The sequence below is a fragment of the Ciona robusta genome, chromosome 1 (assembly GCF_009617815.1).
Source record: "Ciona robusta chromosome 1, ASM961781v2".
Classification (NCBI taxonomy): Eukaryota; Metazoa; Chordata; class Ascidiacea; order Phlebobranchia; family Cionidae; genus Ciona; species Ciona robusta.
The window spans coordinates 4,707,929-4,727,815 of NC_143235.1; the positions used below are offsets into that span (position 1 = coordinate 4,707,929).

General features: G+C 31.7%; 1 protein-coding gene across 2 annotated transcripts in view; it reads right to left on the reverse strand.

Annotated features, from left to right (window-relative positions):
* The window catches only part of LOC149741681 (uncharacterized), a 21,258-nt gene continuing 1,371 nt past the window's right edge, over positions 1-19,887 (reverse strand). Inside the window, exons 3-29 of one of the 2 annotated variants that reach the window (XM_089892505.1) lie at positions 18,934-19,004; positions 18,311-18,416; positions 17,679-17,784; positions 17,241-17,345; positions 16,617-16,698; positions 16,050-16,168; positions 15,010-15,109; positions 13,895-13,993; positions 13,527-13,607; positions 13,075-13,204; positions 12,337-12,420; positions 10,919-11,046; positions 10,161-10,292; positions 8,914-8,994; positions 8,412-8,455; positions 7,978-8,323; positions 7,031-7,217; positions 6,159-6,261; positions 5,632-5,740; positions 5,277-5,365; positions 4,397-4,595; positions 3,692-3,813; positions 3,026-3,164; positions 2,116-2,329; positions 1,464-1,575; positions 836-1,068; positions 1-585 (exon numbers count right to left, since the gene is read on the reverse strand). In XM_089892505.1, coding sequence (XP_089748631.1) covers positions 344-585; positions 836-1,068; positions 1,464-1,575; positions 2,116-2,329; positions 3,026-3,164; positions 3,692-3,813; positions 4,397-4,595; positions 5,277-5,365; positions 5,632-5,740; positions 6,159-6,261; positions 7,031-7,217; positions 7,978-8,323; positions 8,412-8,455; positions 8,914-8,994; positions 10,161-10,292; positions 10,919-11,046; positions 12,337-12,420; positions 13,075-13,204; positions 13,527-13,607; positions 13,895-13,993; positions 15,010-15,109; positions 16,050-16,168; positions 16,617-16,698; positions 17,241-17,345; positions 17,679-17,784; positions 18,311-18,416; positions 18,934-19,004 — 3,563 coding nt within the window. In that variant the 3' untranslated portion in view covers positions 1-343. Of the gene's footprint in view, positions 586-835; positions 1,069-1,463; positions 1,576-2,115; positions 2,330-3,025; positions 3,168-3,691; positions 3,814-4,396; positions 4,596-5,276; positions 5,366-5,631; positions 5,741-6,158; positions 6,262-7,030; positions 7,218-7,977; positions 8,324-8,411; positions 8,456-8,913; positions 8,995-10,160; positions 10,293-10,918; positions 11,047-12,336; positions 12,421-13,074; positions 13,205-13,526; positions 13,608-13,894; positions 13,994-15,009; positions 15,110-16,049; positions 16,169-16,616; positions 16,699-17,240; positions 17,346-17,678; positions 17,785-18,310; positions 18,417-18,933; positions 19,005-19,887 lie in introns of both variants that reach the window. The other variant, XM_089892497.1, reaches the window with a different exon arrangement.

The following is a 19,887-nucleotide window of genomic DNA, read 5'->3' on the forward strand; positions in this document are numbered from 1 at the left end:
TATAATACATAAATTGTTTTATATTTATTTATACATATGAACTACTTTCAAAGAGTTGAATGGACTGCAAGCTCATGTGTACCATACTAATTAAGAAACCAATAATTAACAGTCAAGTGCAACCAACATAACTTTCCACACCACAATGGCTTTGCTAACCTTAAACTTGATCAAATTAATTAGTCCAAAGTTCAGCCACAGAGCTGACTTACCGCAACACAAGATAAAATAGTTACTATTAGATAATTACATGTACTTATTAAAATATAAAGTGAATGTGTTGTCTTTTGCGATCAAATAAATGTTGAATCTGCATTGTTTTGGTATTGCAGTAAAACACAGTTTATGGTTTATGGCCCATTGCCATGGCACGTATGTATTCCTCCTGTAATGCTGCCCTGTGCTCCATCAGCTGCTGCTCATGAGCCACTGCTTGTAAGTGATGTGTTGCTGATAGATATTGCTGTAGAGGGTCAATAGGTCGGCCAGGCATAGTTGGTTGTGGGACAGGCATGGCTGGATTTGGCATGATTGGAGTTGGCCCACGAAAACCTTGTAAGCTTAGCATTTGGTTTGTAACTGATGCTAAAAAATAATTACAAAATCACATTTTAAAATTTACTACTAAATTATATTATATCTCACAGTATGACATTGATTATCGAACAAATATTGTTTTTATAAAGAATTTAATTAAAACGTCACAAGAGCAAACATAACAAAGCATTTTGTAGTATATTACAACACAAGATGTAGGGGCAAAGTCCGTGTACAAAGACTAATCACATATGGTATGTGTTGCGTTTGTTTGAATAGGAATCTAGAACAAACTTACCAGCGTGTAATGGATCTAAACCAGATGCGAGCGCTTGTTGGGATTGTGCTTGTAATGCCATCACTGCATAAGGATGGAGCATGGCCTCGTTGACCCCACCCGGTGGGTGAACCATGTTCAAGGGCATCGGTCCAGCACCAGCATTTGGCTGATGCAAATGTAGATGGGAATGTATGTGTGAATGCTGATGACTGTGAAGTAACTCCATTCGATATTGCTCAATTGCTGCAAGCCTGGTGGGTTGTTACAAATAAGTGGGTTTATAAATTGTACTTTTTGGGGTGCAATATATGTATAGTGTAGTGGGGGAAGACGGGACACCTTTAGCAAATAATATCCAAATATCCCGATCTTGTTTTAGACAATTAACACAGTCTATGGGAGTCGTGAGAATACGGTTTTGTAAAGCTTTGAATGTTATTTATTTACTGCTAAATGGGAATAGAAAATAGAATAAAAAGGTGTTCCATCTTCCCCCTCCCAACTGAACCGTTTTTGCTTGATTTATTACCTTTATTTCTTTATTTGCCAAATACCCATATAAAAATTAATTACAACCATATAACAGATATTTGGTCATTGTTTTAATTGTTTCGTTTATTCAGCACTGAAATACAAATCTCCAAACCTTTCGGAAGAAATTCTTTCATTAGCAGCTTGGTGGGCAGAGAAGTCTGGGTGAATTATTGGAGAAAAACCTGGGATTTGTGGAGATGTTGCTGGCATTCCTACCACTGCTCCTGGGTTCAATAATTTATTAGTCAGATATTTAAATAACACAAATTCCTACTTTTGTTTCCTATGTTTAAATGAATAAATATTTAGATATTTTAGAATGATAATCATATTTTTTAGAGATAATCATATAAATTCTAAACACTGCTCTTGTAATTCAATAATTGAACAATCAGATATTTTAATCACATGTGGAATGAAAGTAAACAATGGGGAAGAAGTAGCTGTTATTAATACCAGTCAATCTCCATGCACTATATTATAAATATTTTGTTAAAGTTTTCTGTTGTGTAGTTGAACACATGTGCTGCTTTATCTGTATTTTTTTATTCTTTTGTGGGTGATTCATTCTTCTTAAGTTTTTTTTTCCTCTGTGTCAAAGACCTGGGATTTAGGCCAGATTTGCCCCATTACCCCAGCACCGGAAAGCTCATTTAGGTCCTTCATGCTACCGTGACACCACATTGCAGTCAGACACATAATTTTTCGCATCATTTTTTTGTTCTGCATTATTTGTCTTGCACAATAATGAAAAACAAACCAACCTGGTGGGTAAGCTTGTCGAAGTTGTTCAATCACTTGAGGGTTGAGACTTTGTACAGCGGAAGGGTGACCGGGCGGAATCGTCACTCCATGATGACTCGTGGATAAATGATCAAGCGATTCAAGCAACTTTAAGTTTTCCAAACCAGGCTTCGGTAATCTTTCCCTCATCTCACGTTCCCGTAATTCGCGCTCTCTTAACTCTCTACCAGCATGCTAATGCAAAAAGTAAAAACTTTGCATAAAATGAATTCAACGAATAATGTGTAATTTTAACGGATGTTTATTCAGGCTAAAGATGGTGTCATTACCCATTTAATATCTTAATGTTCAGTAACATAGAAATTCATAATGCATTTGGTTGCACATAGGAATTTATAATACATTTGGTTGCACATAGGAATTCACAATGCATTTGGTTGCACATAGGAAATTTATAATGCATTTGGTTGCACATAGAAATTTAAAATGCATTTGATTGCACATAGGAATTTATAATACATTTGGTTTTACATAGAAATTCATAATGCATTTGGTTGCACATAGAAATTCATAATGCATTTGGTTGCACATGGAAATTTATAATGCATTTGGTTGCACATAGAAATTCATAATGCATTTGGTTGCACATAGAAATTCATAATGCATTTGGTTTTACATAGAAATTCACAATGCATTTGGTTGCACACAGAAATTCATAATGCATTTGGTTGCCCATAGAAGTTTAAAAATGCATTTGGTTGCACATAGAAATTCATAATGCATTTGGTTGCACATAGAAAATCATAATGCATTTGGTTGCACATAGAAATTCATAATGCATTTGGTTGCACATAGAAATTCACAATGCATTTGGTTGCATTTATTGAATTAAGCAAGAAAAACATAAATATCGAAAAGGGAAATGTTTACCTGGCCAGAGTAAGGATAGAGAGGCATAGCAGACATTGCATCTCTTTGTGCATCGTAAGTGCCAGCATATTGACGTAATGTGCGTAAAGCTGGGGTGCCTGGTCCAAGTGCAGCGTATGAGCTGTGTGATGGTGCAGGCCTGCTGGGAAAGTTACAAACGGATAGATACAGAACTTGAGATGAATTAGAGAATAGATGACATTATTTGTCTTCATATGAATTATACACACATTTTAAGACTGTGTTATTGTATTGATTGGAAATGTTAGTATATGTAACAAATTTTTGTAAGAACGTTAGTGGAAAAGATTTGTCACAATTTGTGTGAAAAGTGTAGAAATGCTCACTAATATAATGTTGATTTTAAAGCAATGTGTAGTTTAATACAAATAAAGGATTTAAAGTATTAAATAGTTTGATACAAATATAGCAGGGAGGGAAAAGATAGGACACCTTAGGGGGTAGATGGGACACCTTACATAAAATATAGATATCCTGATCATGTTTTAAACAGTTAACAATGGGGAATGGAAGTCATGAGGATACAGTTTTATAATTTTTTAAATGTTCTTTACTATCAAATAGGACGAAAAAATATATTTGAAAAGTGTCCCATCTTCCCCCACCCACCCTACTATATAAGGTTTGAAAGTTTGAGTTATTTACCTGTGTGGTTCATAAGGTGTAGAAGTGCATGGAGATGAACGAGGGACAGATTGAACACTGCTTGTCGGTCTTGGGGTGTGCGCATGAGGGTCTTCTCTCTTTGCAGAATTAGGTTCATGAAACTAAAATGTAAAATAAGCTTAAATGCAAAGGTTGCGGAATATTATTAACTTTGTTGAAATTAAAATATTTAAAATAATTTCAAACATGAGTAAATTTACGCCTTTATTTGTAAAGTAATATTAATATTTACTTAAAAGTCAATTACAAATAATAAAGAAAATGAAATTTAAATTAAAAGAACATGTGTGGTCCATTGGGTCCATTGATTGGAGCAAAGTCCATTTAGATGTGTGCCTCAAGCAAACATAGGAACAGCAGGCTGTATTTTAATTCCTAATTACCCTGGTCGATTTTATTCTTCTTTTTATGGTAACCTATTATATATATAATAAGAGCAACCAAAAATTATATAAAAAAAAAACTAAAATTATATAAAAATTTATTGAATTTAAGTACAAATTTTACAATTTATTAATTTAATTAATGCAACCTGAATTAAAAATGACTATCAAACACAGCAGAATACATGACGTTTTATACCAATAAACTAAAGTGTACGTATTCCACCAACCAACCAAGAGACAGATGTTTTGTTTATTATCATACACTTTGTGCTTATTCATTATTCATGTATTGATTTACCTTGGCGGGCCTTGTGTGCTCTCTATCTCTATCGTGTGACGGGCGATGCTGTGGAGTCCTCTGTTGCTGAGGATGTTGGAATCCTCCTGAAGAGTGAGGCTCCGGATGTTTTACTAGCTTGGGTGAAATTTTTACATCTTTCGGAGGTATCCAGATGTAATCAGTACGTGAGCACACACTGTTAGGATAAAATGCAAACCTGAAAGAAAATAAAGTTTAATTTATTATTTATTTACTTACAAAAGTTTTATAATTGTGTAAAACACCCACAGCGCCAAATTCTGCTTAATAATGGCGTCATACAGTGGTGCAATTTATTTTTTATTAAGTCTAGTAACAATCAGAGCTAAATATTAAAATTAGTCTTTGTATATTGTCACAAATTTATGCTGCCATTGCATTGGGTGTTGTTGTTGTCCTTATATTTCGTGCACATTGGTTTCTGAGCCGATTTATATGCTTATCCATAAGGATAATTGCATATCACGGAAGTCGTGGAAGGTAACCGCAATGTCTGGAGCCAGACCAAACACCCCTGCTGCTGCGTATCTAGACGCTGCAGTTATCACGCTGTTCATTTTTGTGTGTCTTTCGTCGTAAAAATGTTGCCTATATTAGCGTGTTGTGGTCACGGGACGAAAAGAGATGACAATATAGAGAATGAATAAATGAATCAATAGAGAAGGAAATATAGTCAAGTGCTGCCTAAGTTATGTTGTTGAAATTACGAGAAACGCGCATAACATTTTAGCTACGGTGATTTAATGTGACTAGTTTCAAGACACCTTCGATGGTTAATTCCAACTAAGAACCCATCCGTCACGCATAAAAACGTTACATATATGTTCTAACAATGTAAATAGTCCATGAAATATCTTACTTTGTCTTTTTACCAAAGAGAATAGTTTCAGGAGAAGAAGGCAATTGTCGATGGTTTCCATGATCATATCGGAAGCTTGGTGGTAAACTCTACAAATGTATGGACTATTAAAACTTATATTGTACTTAAACTAGCACAGTGAATAAAAAAATCACTAAAACATGTAAAATGTTGTAAACATTAACAGGTTTATGTTAATTTTTAACAATTTACAAAGCTTTTACTCCTCCAAAAATAATTTGTTTCCAACCACATTGAAACATCAGGGTAAACTGACACACAACAAAATCAAAAAAAGCCAAACACGATAAAAAAAATGTTAACAGTATTTGATAATTTGAAGTAAATTTCTCACCTCTCCTGCTGGTATAGTTATATGATGTTGAGGTGGAAGATACTCCTCTTCTTCCTCTTCATCAGGATTGATCTCAGGATGCGGGGGATTGAAAGATGAAGGTTTCGGTCTTAAAAAGTTTGAAATACTTGTTTACATCAACATTATATAATGCTATTGCTAATTAAGCTATACATTTTTCGATTTTACCAGTTTCGGTCTTGAAATAAAGGTTTGAAATTATTTGTTATGTAGCATTATTATTATATAATGTTTGTTAATTAGGCTATATTTTTCATGATTTTACCCCCTTGATTTGTTTTGTTTTTGTAATTGTTTTGATTGCCATTGATGTCCTATGTTTAATTTGTTCCATGAACATGTTACTTTAGAATGATATATTTAAATTTCCACACAAAAAAAACCATGTTTAGCCACAAAAACAGAATATCTTATGTGTTCTATTCTTATCTATGTGTGTGAGGTCATGCTGCATGGCATGGTTATATGTTACTAATACCAATTATTTGAACAAAGACTTTACTTACTGATTGTTAACAGCAGTTGGCAGCGGAGATGATTGATGATAAAGTGATTGGGTTCGAGCAGCAGGAGTGGGCGATATATTTCTTGAACCACTTGGTAGCAAAGCTGTAAAACAAAAGATATTCGTATGATAATATTGTTAACGAAAAAAAACAAAGTATTTTAATGGTAGCTCCCAGAAAAAAATTGCAGCTACTAAAACTACTGTCAATCGTCAATCCCAGCTACTAAAAATAAAGCATTTAAGGGTAGCTCTAAAATTATTACCAATTTGCATGTTAGACTTCTTATAGTTGTTTTGTATATGAAGTTACAGTTTTTTATTAAATTAACAGTCACTAACCTAAATAAACATATCCGACTGCAAAACTACTGCCAATAGCAGCCACTACAATTAATATATATTATAAAAAAAAACTAATTCAACTTCCGCAAAATGTTTAAAATGTTATTGAAATGCAATCCCAAGTTTTGGAACATCTGGGCTAACAAACAGTCACAGATAGAAACTTTTGCAATAACAAAGCTTAATTTCAATTTCAATTGCCTCAATATTTTATACTTGAAAAAATCACCACTTTTTTGACACACTTATTGATGCACAGAGTTGATACAATCTTTTGCAATAACACAGCTTGATTTTAATTTCGGCACTTCATACTTATAAAAATCACCCCTTTTTTACACACTGATAAAATTATTAACACACAAAATTCTGCTTTAGGTGTTTATACTTATAACTTTCACCTTTTTTTACACATTGATAAACTTTTTAACACACAAAATTCTGCTTTAGTACTTCATACTTATAATTTTCACTTCTTTTTTACTAGTGACAAACTTATTAACGCACAAAAATAACAGAATCTCCTACCTTGGCCCATGGCACCATCACTATGGAAATGATGACCATCTGGTGTGGGTATGTGGTCCATAGGACTCCCCAACACAGGTGGTGTACCAAAATGTGCTTGGCTTACTGGTGTGCCTTTGTATGGCGAATTTACTTCCATCTTACATTGAACTTCGGATGGTTTGTCTTGCTCTGATGATTGCTGTATCTGCGTAAAAAGAGGTAAAAGTCATATTAAAATGAAATTACAAAGTATTTTGTAAAAAAAGAATTATTGCGTAAATTACAAAATATCTGCGTAAAATAAGATAAAAGCCATATAAAAATAATATGTAAGTTACAAAATATTACAACAATATTACACCAAAGAATCTGGGGCTAAAAAATGTAACAAACAAAAGTCAAGTCCAGTCAATTGTTATTTAAGAGATATATATTTCGCATAAATATCATCGTCGGTCTCTTATTTAAATAGAATTTTTATTCTACATTCTCGTAGCACCAGATCCTTACTATATATTCCACTAAACAAGAATCGTTCGAGCATATTGATATTAGCATCAGATCAGAGTAAGATTCACGAAATTTATTACAAGTTATAATACTTTAAACTTAGATTTAGAGCTATACGCTACTATGAGTAAAATATTTGTTATTACAAATATTAACTAACCCCATGTAAAAATAACTCTAAAACACCTAAGAATATTTAAATGATAAATAGAGAGTAGGGTGGGGGAAGTTGGGACACCTTTTCATTCTATTTTCTGGTCCGTTTTGATAGTAAAAAGAACCGTTTAAAGATTTATAAAACCGTATCCTTACAACCCTCAAACCACATAGTTAATAGAAAAAACACAATCAGGATATTTGAATATTATCCAAACCTTGGGTGGCTTATATAAAGGAGTCCTAACCTCTCCCACCCTACTGTATATGAAATTTCCTAGACTTCCCCTATACATTACCTTGGTGTATGCTGATGTAGTTGAACTAGCAGATGTAGGTAGATTTTGCATTGGAAGTTTTTGTGTTTTAAGCGAAGATTGATCATTCTGAAGCTGTATGATCTTCGTTTTGTCACCATTCTTCAGATCTGTGTGGCCAGCCTTATCATTCTGGTGGTTTAAAACTAAGGCTTTGCTTTCATTTGGTGGTTGGGTGTGAAACTGTGTTGGTTGTTGTTGTTGTCTGGTTGATTGGGTTAAGTCTTGTGGTTGGTTTGTTGCCAAGTTTGTTTCGGTGGATTCCTTTAAATTATCGGACGCAGATTGATTTTCAGATTCAGATGTTTTATTTTTATCTGATGGATCTCTGAAATAAAATAAACAAATACAATATTAGAAACTATTTACTAGTACTTTACTCAGTTTACAAAAAAAATCAATCAAAATATATTTACCCTGTGTTCCATGTCAGAGTTGATTTTACATCTTCAGTTTTTATCTAAATCAAAAAAGTAATATTTTAGAAAAAAAATATAGAAGAACAAAAAGGGTTGCTAATTAGGAATTTTTAGACACTTATGATTTGTCTTAAGATAATGCTCAGTTATAAATATTGCATTGAATGTAAACAATTAGTTAGACTTAAGTTACATTTCGGACCTACCACTTAAATTACTTTTGCTTTTTAAATTCATGAATATATTATGGTTTGATTTTAGACACGAGAAAAGACTTTAGTTGCGAGTGTTGACAATTAAGATAACTGTTTTTTTATTTTGTAACATAAATGCAGTGTTATTTATAATGATTTTGGCTTTTATAATACTTTCAGATGAATATCTAATTTTAGGTGTATAAAATAATTTTTTGGGGTTAGTTCCAATACATCATAATAACCAATTGCCCATTAAACAGCAATCTTTATTTTTATATGTTTCGGTTTAACATGATCCCTACCTCCGGTTTAATTCTCTTCACATCTTCATGTTGATCCCCCGCATCCACCCCATTCATCTTCCATTGCCTCTTTGATGACTTCTGAGAAGATAACAAACACAAAATGAATACTTTTGTCTTAAATTATATTTTTGGTTTTGGAAATGAACTTGCAATGTACTGGAAAACACTTTACAATAAAAAAACTTTTATAAAAAACTTTACAGAAAAACCTTTTTATAAAAAAATTAATTAAAAGAACAAACATGTGTATTCAATAACCAATATTTTCGACAAAGTTTAATGCCTTCAATCATCTGAGGTTATGAACGCCCACTAAAATCACCATCTTGAATTATAATACAACTTTTTAATTTCATAGTCATCATTTTTTATGATTAACACTTTCGGCGCCGCACTTATTTGAACAATCGGACACTGGGTGCCGCACGAATTTTGGATTTTATTAAATTTTAAATAAGCCATGAGTTGCAATTGAAAGTTGCAAATTATACAACAGTAAGCAATAGGAATCCAAGAAACAGTGACATATCCATGTTATCCCGTTTGTGTGGACGTATAACATCACTACCAATGTATCCATAATTTCACTTTTCTTCAGAGCCGTAAGAATAAGAATTGGACAAAACAAAACTTCACAGCATCATAACTGTAATGATCAGACACTAAATCATTGAAGTTTGAACCATTATCCGTAATTATTCCAGCAGTGGCAGCAGTGAAAACATTGTAAACTAGTAATATTGCGTAAAATATACTTGAAATCGTCAGAAACAGCTGATCGCAGAGTCACAAGCTAATTGGTCAAAAATAACGTAATCTCAAAGCAGACGTTCGCATTTAGTCTCAATGCAGCCTAGATCGAGCGTACGTATATATACGTGGTTTACTATTAGTTTAAATGCAACGCGGCAGTCGTAACAATGAAAAAATGGTAAAACGTATATATCTTGTGATGGCACCGCGAACCATTGTTACTTAAACGTATATATACGTAGATTGGCGCCGAAAGTGTTAAAGTAAAATTACACATCAGTTCCCCCCAAAAAAACAATTTTTATGATGATATTGAATAAATAAAAAAAGAATGAAACTCGGTGTATCCTTGCGAGGGGCGAAAAACGACAGTCGTTATTAAATATCTAATATGCATGAAAAGCTTTAGACAAACTTTAATTGTTGCGGTAGTGGGTGCGACATATTACAATTTATCTAATCAACAAACAGTGAGAAAGAAAATGACCGACCGTATTGATACTTGGCTGGTGGTCCTCACTCAGCTTTTCTTTGATTGGTTTAAACATGAAAGGAGGAGGAACTTTAGCAACTGACTCCATGAACATCGGAGACATCGGAGTAGCAGGGTCCTCTTCCATCTCCTAAGAATAAAAGTTTTTAAAAAAAATAATACCAATAAAAAAGTTTTAGAGTAATAAAAAAATAAAAATTTTGAGGTCAGTAAAAAAAAGTTTAACATTTTTAAACCCTGTTCTATAAGTATCTTATACCAAAGTAGTTCTTTTCAATATGGGTAGAAAAACGAATTAATATTATTTTTCTTTTTGTTTTAATTAGTAGTTATTTTTAACAATTGATAATATGAAATGTATAACCGAATGAGGTAATAAAACATAGCAGGACCTAATCCCTGTCATGCCTTATCATAAGATCTCACTAATATAGAATAGAATTTCTGATTTTTTGCTCTTTAAGATGTGGGGATAAGCATAGATAAGTTATGTATTCAAATTAGGCATTCAATATTATAATTGTAATTTTGATATAATTGTGTGGAAATTTACAATCTAGATAAACAAAAAGTAAAGTTTTTGGTAAAGGAGTATTAGTGAGAATTGCATTTTAGTAACAATATATTATTAAAATGTAAGAACACACAATAACAGGTTTGTTTGTAGTGTTTTTTACTTAGTCGGAAATTTATCGTTAAAGAGCAACAAACCATGCAGCTGATTTTAATAAAGATCTTATAAAATATGCAGCACACCTCAATAGATAAGCTGTTATCAAAGTTAACATCCACACGTTTATTGTGTCCATATTTCTTGAAAGAAACCAAACATTCCATACATAAACGTAAACCTTCGCTGCCATACACACTCCAATCATCAGATGCTGAAAAGTAATTGTAAAATTTGTAACATTGCAAAATTTCAAATTTGTAACAAAATTTGTAACATTGCAAAATTTCAAATTTGTAACATTGCAAAATTTCAAAATTTGTAACATTGCAAAATTTGTAACAAACAAGGGGTAATAGGTTATTATATTAACATTTAAGTAATGGGTGTTCAAACTTTACAGATTGGTCGCACCTTTTATCACAGTTTGAGACTAAGTTTGTTAAGGAACAAACTGCAATGGATCATTATTTAACATTTAAGTAATTGGTTTTCAAACTTTATAGATTAATTGCACATTTGTACCACAGTTTAAGAAAATCTAGTATTAAGGGTTTTAAAAAACTAAAACCTTATTAATTTCACATTTCATAAATCATAACCATAAACAAAGGATAGATTATTGGAATAAATGCATTGATGACACTGACAACCAATTCATTTAGATTAAGATAGAGTAATTTAATGGTTAACTTGAAGTGTACAATACATGTTAAACATTATCTATCAAAAACTAAATAACACAGTAATCTTAATTAGCATAACCACCATGTTACATACATATAAGCAGTGGCGCAGCCAGATGGGTTAGGGGGTCACGACCCCTCTATTTTAAACCCCCCAAAAAAATAAAAAAAATAAAATAAAAAATTGTTTTGAAACCCCTCCCCTTATTTTTTTTCTGGCTGTGCCACTGCATATAAGTAATGTTCCGGCCACAAAATTGAGATAATATAGTCTTTAATATCTGGTAATCAGCATTAACATAAAGCACTAATCATGATATGGATTAAGGATTATCTCGTATTAAAAGAACTTAAAAGGAAATCCAAGCATTAAGCATCACACACACACTATGGATTAAGTCTGTATTAAACATGGTATTTAACTTAATTAAAAAATATTCCGACAAACAGAGATTTATCAGAATAAAATATACTACAATCTAGAAACCATTTTCCAGTATTTTTTTATCAGCCAGTTCAATCTTTTGTAAACTGTAAAGTTTACCAAAATGATAAAACAAATGGTATTACAGAAATTAATTTAAAATTATTTTGATAACAGGGAACTTATTTTCAGAATAAAAGATACTTAGATCCAGAAACCATTTTTCAGTATTTTATTTTTATCTGCTAGTTTACCCTTATGTAAAGGTTATCAAAAAAAACAAACAAATGGTATGGCTGTACTTGGTGTACTGTCATAATGTTTTGTGTAATTTGATAAGAGGTATTTTGTAGATTGAATAATTTGTAGACAAGGAATATTTTTAACAGCTTACTTGTAGTTTGACAATGATGACAAACTTTCTTCCGTGTTTCATCATCATCTGTTTCAGATTCCAGTTCACTTGAAGTTTCACCTCCTATACAATATTATTTAACTTCATTTCTTTAGGTGGTTTGGTTTTATGCTCCAACCCAGTGGTCACTAATGGGTAGCCCAATAGTCAGTCATACAGCCACATATCCCCCACATAGTTGCACATGTGTTAACTCGAAAGCGGGCACTTTCGCTGCCTTTCCATGCAAAGGTAAAAAAAGCATCAATCATTTATTTAGGAATACGAGACGCTGCAGAAGTACATTGACTGCATTGCGAATAGCATGTTAATCATGTCTTTTTTTCGTACAAAAAGCAGTCTGGGCATTGGGGTAATGAGCCAAATCTTGTCTAAACCCTGGATTCCAAAATACCTTACCAACATAGAAAAGACTCTTACCCCATTAAAAAATGTATGTATGTATTCCGACCAAACTGTCCTAATTCTTTTATATTATATTTTTATCAATATGTAAATCAATCAATTTATCATTGAAATTTGGTATTCGGGTGTTGGGGTAATGGGCAAAATCTGGTCTAAATCCCAAGCCTTTGACGAGGACTTTACCCATAAAGAATAAAAAGCAAGCATACAAATTAAAAATATTATATTTTTGGAAAGCACGCTTAAATTTTATATTCTGTCATACAAACATACTATTGACAGCTTGCAAACATTACATATCCGTAATCACACCTGTTTCAACAACTGGTGCGTTCTTTGGATTTCTTCTTAAAGCTGCCTGACGTCGACTCTTATTCTGAGGTTGAATCATCAAGTTTTCCTGAACTTTTTTCCAAAGATAATAAAACTCAACCAGATCCGCCTGTGTAATGCAAACTATTGATTGACAGTTGACCCACATATACAACTGAGTGTATTTAAATCAAGTATGATATAGTTTATTTAAATGCGAGTATATAGTAGGGTGGGGGAAGATGTGACACCTTTAGCATGTAATATATATCCCAATATTCTGATCATGTTTTAAACAATTTACTATGAGAGTCCCGTAAATATGGTTTTATAATTCTTAAAATCTTCTTTGTTTAATGTTTATTACCATATAGAACGTGTAAATACAATGAAAAGTGTTTCATTTCCCCCAACCTACTATATTATGAATAAGCTAATAACTTTTAACTTACAGTTTGCATATTTGGAAGAAGGTCTTTACGAATTTTATAAAAATTCTTTCCATTTTGCCTCAGACCTTTCTGGAATCGTTTCTTGAAGAAAATAGAAATCACATTCATTACCAAAAAATATTGGTTTTATTACTCCTTTTAATAAAAAATTAACCATTCTAATAAAAAATATTATAAAGTTATTATGACGCTTTCCTGGGGACCTTCCAACATTTAACATGAAATGTTCTAAATAAGTTTCTACCATTTTAGATTTGATATTAACATTTTTTTAAATATTTCCACCATGTGACAAAGTAACTTAATCAAAAAACAGTATTTCCTGATACCAGCTATGGTTATGTATTGTTACATGAACTGCAACTCACAACTTGGTCCTCTGTCCATTTTCTTTCAATGGTCAGTGGTAAAGGACTTTTCACCAACACTTGCAACGCCACTCGTGCGTCACCCTTGTTTTGGAAGAGCTAAAAATACATTGGACATTTCAGAAAACAGATAAGCAAGTATTTATGGAGTCTCACATAAACTGTATTGTTGTAAATGCAGAAGTGTAATGTAATGCATTTTAAAATACATGTAATGCAAAAAATGTAATGTATTTTAAAATAAATGAAATGCAAAAAATGTAATGTATTTTAAAATACAAACAATGCAAAATTGCAATGTTATTTATTTAAAAATACAAATATTGCAAAAAATTAATCTTATGTTAAAATACGGGTTATGCAGAAATGTAATGTATTTTAAAGTACATGTAATGCGAAAAATGTAATGTTATGTTAGTGCACATGTGGATTAGAATACATTATAGGAAACAAGCAGAATATTCATGCAAACAGCAACCCAATGTTGACATTTAGTTTTTTCTTTGAGCGCATACAAATAGATCACTGTGTAATGGAATGCATGAATTATACATTTTAAATTGCCTTGTAACTACAATGGTTGACATTATGCAAGTCAAACACTAATAAATATATTTGTATGCCGACAATGACAGAAACCTTTTATTAAGATTTAGAATTTGGCATAAACTAGTGCGAGTACAAAAACAAAATATGAACTATATATAAAGGCAGGGCTTTTAATGAATCATGAACAAAGAAAAATTAATATAAATTACAAACAGCACTGCCAGATATATAATGCTAGTTGTGTACAGCAAGTGAAGCAAAATCATTTTAATTTATTTTTAAAGTCTGTTTATGCAAATGAGTATTTACGCACACTTTTGTTTTTATTAGAAGACTGCTTAGATATAATTAATCACAAATGGCTTGTTTGTTTGCTAGGTATAGCGACCACGCTTTTTTTCCAATTAAATGTAAATATGTTTTTAATTGTAAGCGTGTTTTAACAACTGTTGTTTTGTTGCTATATCCTGTCTTTTACGTTAACCAAATGACAAATAAAGTTATTATTATTTTTATATTATTATGAGTACAAACGAATGATATTAAATAAAAACAAAAGAACATACCACATTCAAAGCATTTATTGTTGTATCATCTCTTGAAGCGATAATGCAGCCTTCTTCAGGGGAACCCCCGTCACACATACCAGCAAATGCAGCCATACTCCTAAACATTAATCATCAATGAAAGCACAAAAAGCTAATTTAATTTCCAGGAACACCTAACCCATAACAAGGGACCAAAATATGTAATAAAAAAGTCTACAAGCATTTATAATTCATTGATTTAATAACTACTGGCGTACTAGTACTCATATATGATTTTTATTATTGATAGTTTATATAGTAGGGTGGGGAAAATGGGACACCTTTTTATTCTATTTTCTCGTCCCATTTGGTAGTAAATGAAGAACATTCAAGGAAACATTAAACCGTACCCTCACGACTCTCATGGACCGTTGTTAACTGTTTAAAATACGATCAGGATATTTAGATATTAAGTGCTAAAGGTGTCCCATCTTCCCCACAGTACTATTATAATAATATGTCAGCACTCAGCAGTGGGCCTAATTTAATTTACAGAAATAACTATCCAACAACAATAAACCAAAATATGTAATAAAATTACTGTTAATGTTAACTATTAAGTATCTTAGTATTTGAGAATGCTTGGTTTAATAACCACTGAGATTCAAATTTCATATAAAATATTATTTTTGTTACAACAATACGTCAGTAGTAGGCAGATGATTCAGTTATACACACATGTAACAAAAATTAAAAGAAATACCGGCTAGTCCAACAAATTAAGTTATGAACTGAGCAACCACTTATATATAACTATATAGTAGGGTGGGGGAGATGGGACACCTTTTCATTCAACAGTTATGTCCCATTTGGTAGTAAACAAAGAACATAGAATTGTAAAACTGTATCCTCACGACTTCAATAGACATTGTTATTTATTTAAACCACGCTCAGGATATTATGCTCTAAAGGTGTCCCGTCTTTCCCCGCCCTACTATATAATGAAAGAAATTTTACACATCGAAATGAAAATTATTAAAAAAAATTATATAGTGAAATTTAAATAGGTATAGTGGTACCTTGCAGATCTGAGATACATAATTAAGTCACATTCATTAACATTTGGTTCCCAGATTTTCTCCTCATATTCTTTTTTATATTCCCGATCTGCTGCTGGTAATATGTCAGGTAGGGTTGCCTGTGATATAATAATAATAAGAACACTGATAAGTTAATAACTTTATTTGTCTCTTTGATTAGAGTTAGATTTAAAAATATTTTAAACGAAAAGACAGGATTTAGCAACAAAACAACAGCTGTTAAAACACGCTTATGGTTAAAAATAATTTACATTCAGTTAGGAGAAAAAAAGCGTGGTCGTTACACCTGACAGACAAACAAGCCATTTATGTTTGATTATTATCAAATTAGTCTTTTAACAGTAAAAAAGTATGGGTGAAGACACAACCCGTACAAGTAATTACCGCTCAAGAATAGACACACAGTATGAATAAAAAAATTATTAAACATTACTTTTTCAATACAGTCATGTAGTGTGAATATAAATATTATTATACATATCTCCAATCCACAAACACAACCTACATTACTCTAAAGTTGCCAGCCACACCACACACAGGACATACCTTTTGGAAGATACCCCTGGTACTTGCATTCCACTGATGACTTGGTCCAACCCTTACTTCACCTTGAGTGCTCGTCAATCTTCTAAAGATGAATGGAGGTTGTTGAATGTAATGAATGTAACTTACTGTATGTTGTTATACATGTGTTCTGTTTTATATGCCCGTGCCAGCTGACGAGTTACCAAGTATGTTACTTTGTTGGTGATTATTTTTTGGGTATTTTTTCACTTTTTTATTTATGGCTGATGATTTGAACAACCCATTAGTGACCACTTGGTTGGAGCAATTGCCGTTAAGTGTCTTAGCCAAGGTCACATACGCCCACAATGGTAGCAGCGTCGAGCCTTGAACCCATTACCTCAGGTAGAAAGCAATGAATTATTTACTAAATACCAGATGTCTTAATTTACAAATTGCAGAAACTGAATTATCAAGATTTAAAGTACCCGCATTTTGCATTTATAAAAGGCATTTACCTGTTTCTAAATAAATAAAGTTAAAAAGACTTAAGTGTACAATTTTAAATTCAGGTTCAAGAATGTATATTATAGCTACTCGAATATATTAATAATTTTAATACAAGAAAAGAAATATGATAATGAAATAGTGCAGCCTTGTCCTTGCCTGGTATCAGGATTGTAACCAAGCACATAGAAAAAAGTATCGGGCTTCATGTCATATCCAACCACCTCGTTGTAACGTTTAAAGTGAAGAATTGAGCATTTTCCCCTGAACAGATAAAAAATTTAGAAAAGTAAAGATTAACATTTTTTTGCAAAGACAAATAAATAGTAATTTATAAAAAAAAGAGTGTGAAGCCGTGTAGAATTCAGTATTTTGCTAAACAAAAAAGTTTAACTTGGATTTTTAAAGATCTTCTAATCCGCAAAATTATTTTTTTTAACGGTTTGTAAGTTAAAAAGGTTAGTACCACTGACCTGCACCACGACCACAGACATTTAAGTTTAGGATATTTGACACAGAAAACCAGATCTTGGTTTAATGTTTGTATTTATGCAAGAAACCAAACGGATGTAATATTAACATATTAGATAAATATACCTCAGGCTTGATACTGGAAAGACATCAGTTAGATCTTCATCGCATGCAAACAACTCACGATTGCGATTCTCCTCATTCAAGATTTGTTCTCTTTCTTTTGAATCTTCTAAACAGTTTAACATTTTACTTATATTACTGCTCAACTTGTACTAGCTAATTTGTAATGTAGTGGGATAGGGGAAGATAGGGCCCCTTCTTATTCTATTTTCTCGTCCCATTTAGTGGTAAACAAAGAGCATTTTAGGAATTATAAAAGTGTATCCTCATCACTCCCATAGACGTTTTTTTGTTTAAAACTTGATCAGTAGCCTATTTAGGATATTTAGATAGTATGTGCTGAAGTTGTGTCCTCCCCCACCCTACCATATGTGAATGTAAATAAAATTAATCTGGTTTGCGTTTCTGTAGTTTCATATAAGAGTATAGGGTAATGAAAAATCTAAAACTTTAATTAAATTAAAGTCAAAAGATACCTATGTGAAAGCATGTTCTTTTTTGTCACATTCCAGGTAAAAGGGTGTTGGGGACTTGGGGTAATGGCCAAGTTTGGCCTAAATCCTTAAAGACCTCAACCATGCAGAATAGAAATGTTCCTCTTTTAAAAGTAGAAAGTCAGCCATACATTTGCTTACCTATTGCTTCAAGTCGGTCCTTAACGAGCATTTGATAAACTGAATCTGGCACCTCACTTGGTCGGTAGTACCACTTCACCACCACTACTGCATTATCTTTCTTGCTCTTAATATAAAATTGGTTTCAGTTAATCAATAATGTAAAGAGGTGGGTAATATAAGTTTGGTGGGTCAGTCAATTTAAAATAAAACAACATTGCATTTGATGTCACTAATCTTTTTTTTATTTTAAGTTAAATTTTATTTAAATTTAAGTATTATTTTAATTACCCTAATGCATAAAAAAAGTGTTATAAAGTGCAACTAAAATAAATATCTAAGCATTATTTATTAATTATTATTAACATAGATAACCTAGGACAAAATTATAATTATTGCAAATATTTACAGTAAATAGCATAAACTGTAACAACTTTACTTATAATAAATTTCATCCCCACTGTATTAGTGATAGAAACTACTTAAACAAATAATTACATTAGCTGTTTTCCATCAAACATCAAACACACACAATCTTCTGTGAATAACTATGTACTAAGGCTATGAGAATAGATTTGAGATAATATGTACTTATGAGAATAAGCAAACAAGTTCAAGGTGACATAAAAACAAATAAAACTTACTACTTTTAGTTCTTGAATTGTACCAATGAAGTAAGGATTGTCTGCTCTTTCTGTTGCAATGTATGCCGAATCTGTGCAAATTATAAAACAGAAAATAAAAAAAGAATCTGTTTTGTTTTAAAAGCAATGAAATTGATAAAAAAATACTTAAATGAAAAAAAAATACTTTAATGATAACATAGTATACAACCCTAATAAAACTTATATATATATATATATATAATATGTAGTTACCGGTGACAAAACCCAAAGTTCTATGGTGGCGAGATTGCCTAAAGATATGATGTCCATGCGCAATGCCATGGTCATGTTTTTAATAAACAATAACAAACTAGTAGCACATTTTTTACCCAAGTACCCTATTGTTTTTTATTACCCCACTTGATTGTATAAATTTATTTCAGCAAACCGAAGAAAATTCCTCTAAAGAAATATCTATTTTTATACAATGTTTTCAGAGTAAAACAAGTTCAAATTAGATTTCAATAGTGACATTCTCTCTTAAAGCAAGTATTCAATAGTACAAAAGCATTACTCATGAATAAAATATGACAGAGGTCAATTAGTTTGGTTTTCCAGCCATCTTTAATACCAGTATGCTATTACAAAGACACAAAGTAATATATTGATTGTTGTTTTAGCTAAGATCCTATTTTCCCATGCAGTTTATAAACATGAAAATCGATAATATATAAAGATTTTAGTATAAAGTGGAGATTTGTCTTAATCCTTGTCATAATTTATCTTAATTATTCTAAAGGATTATGGTTTTAAGATGTGAATGTGATTAAATGACATTAAAATATTAACAACAAAATATTAACAAAATGAACTAGGGTTGCGAGGAATATTTGTTAAATTAATAAATTAGACAATAAACAATTTTTTTTGAACTTGGATTAAACATTTGTTTTGGATATATATATATAATTTTTTGGGGGATATATTATAGTT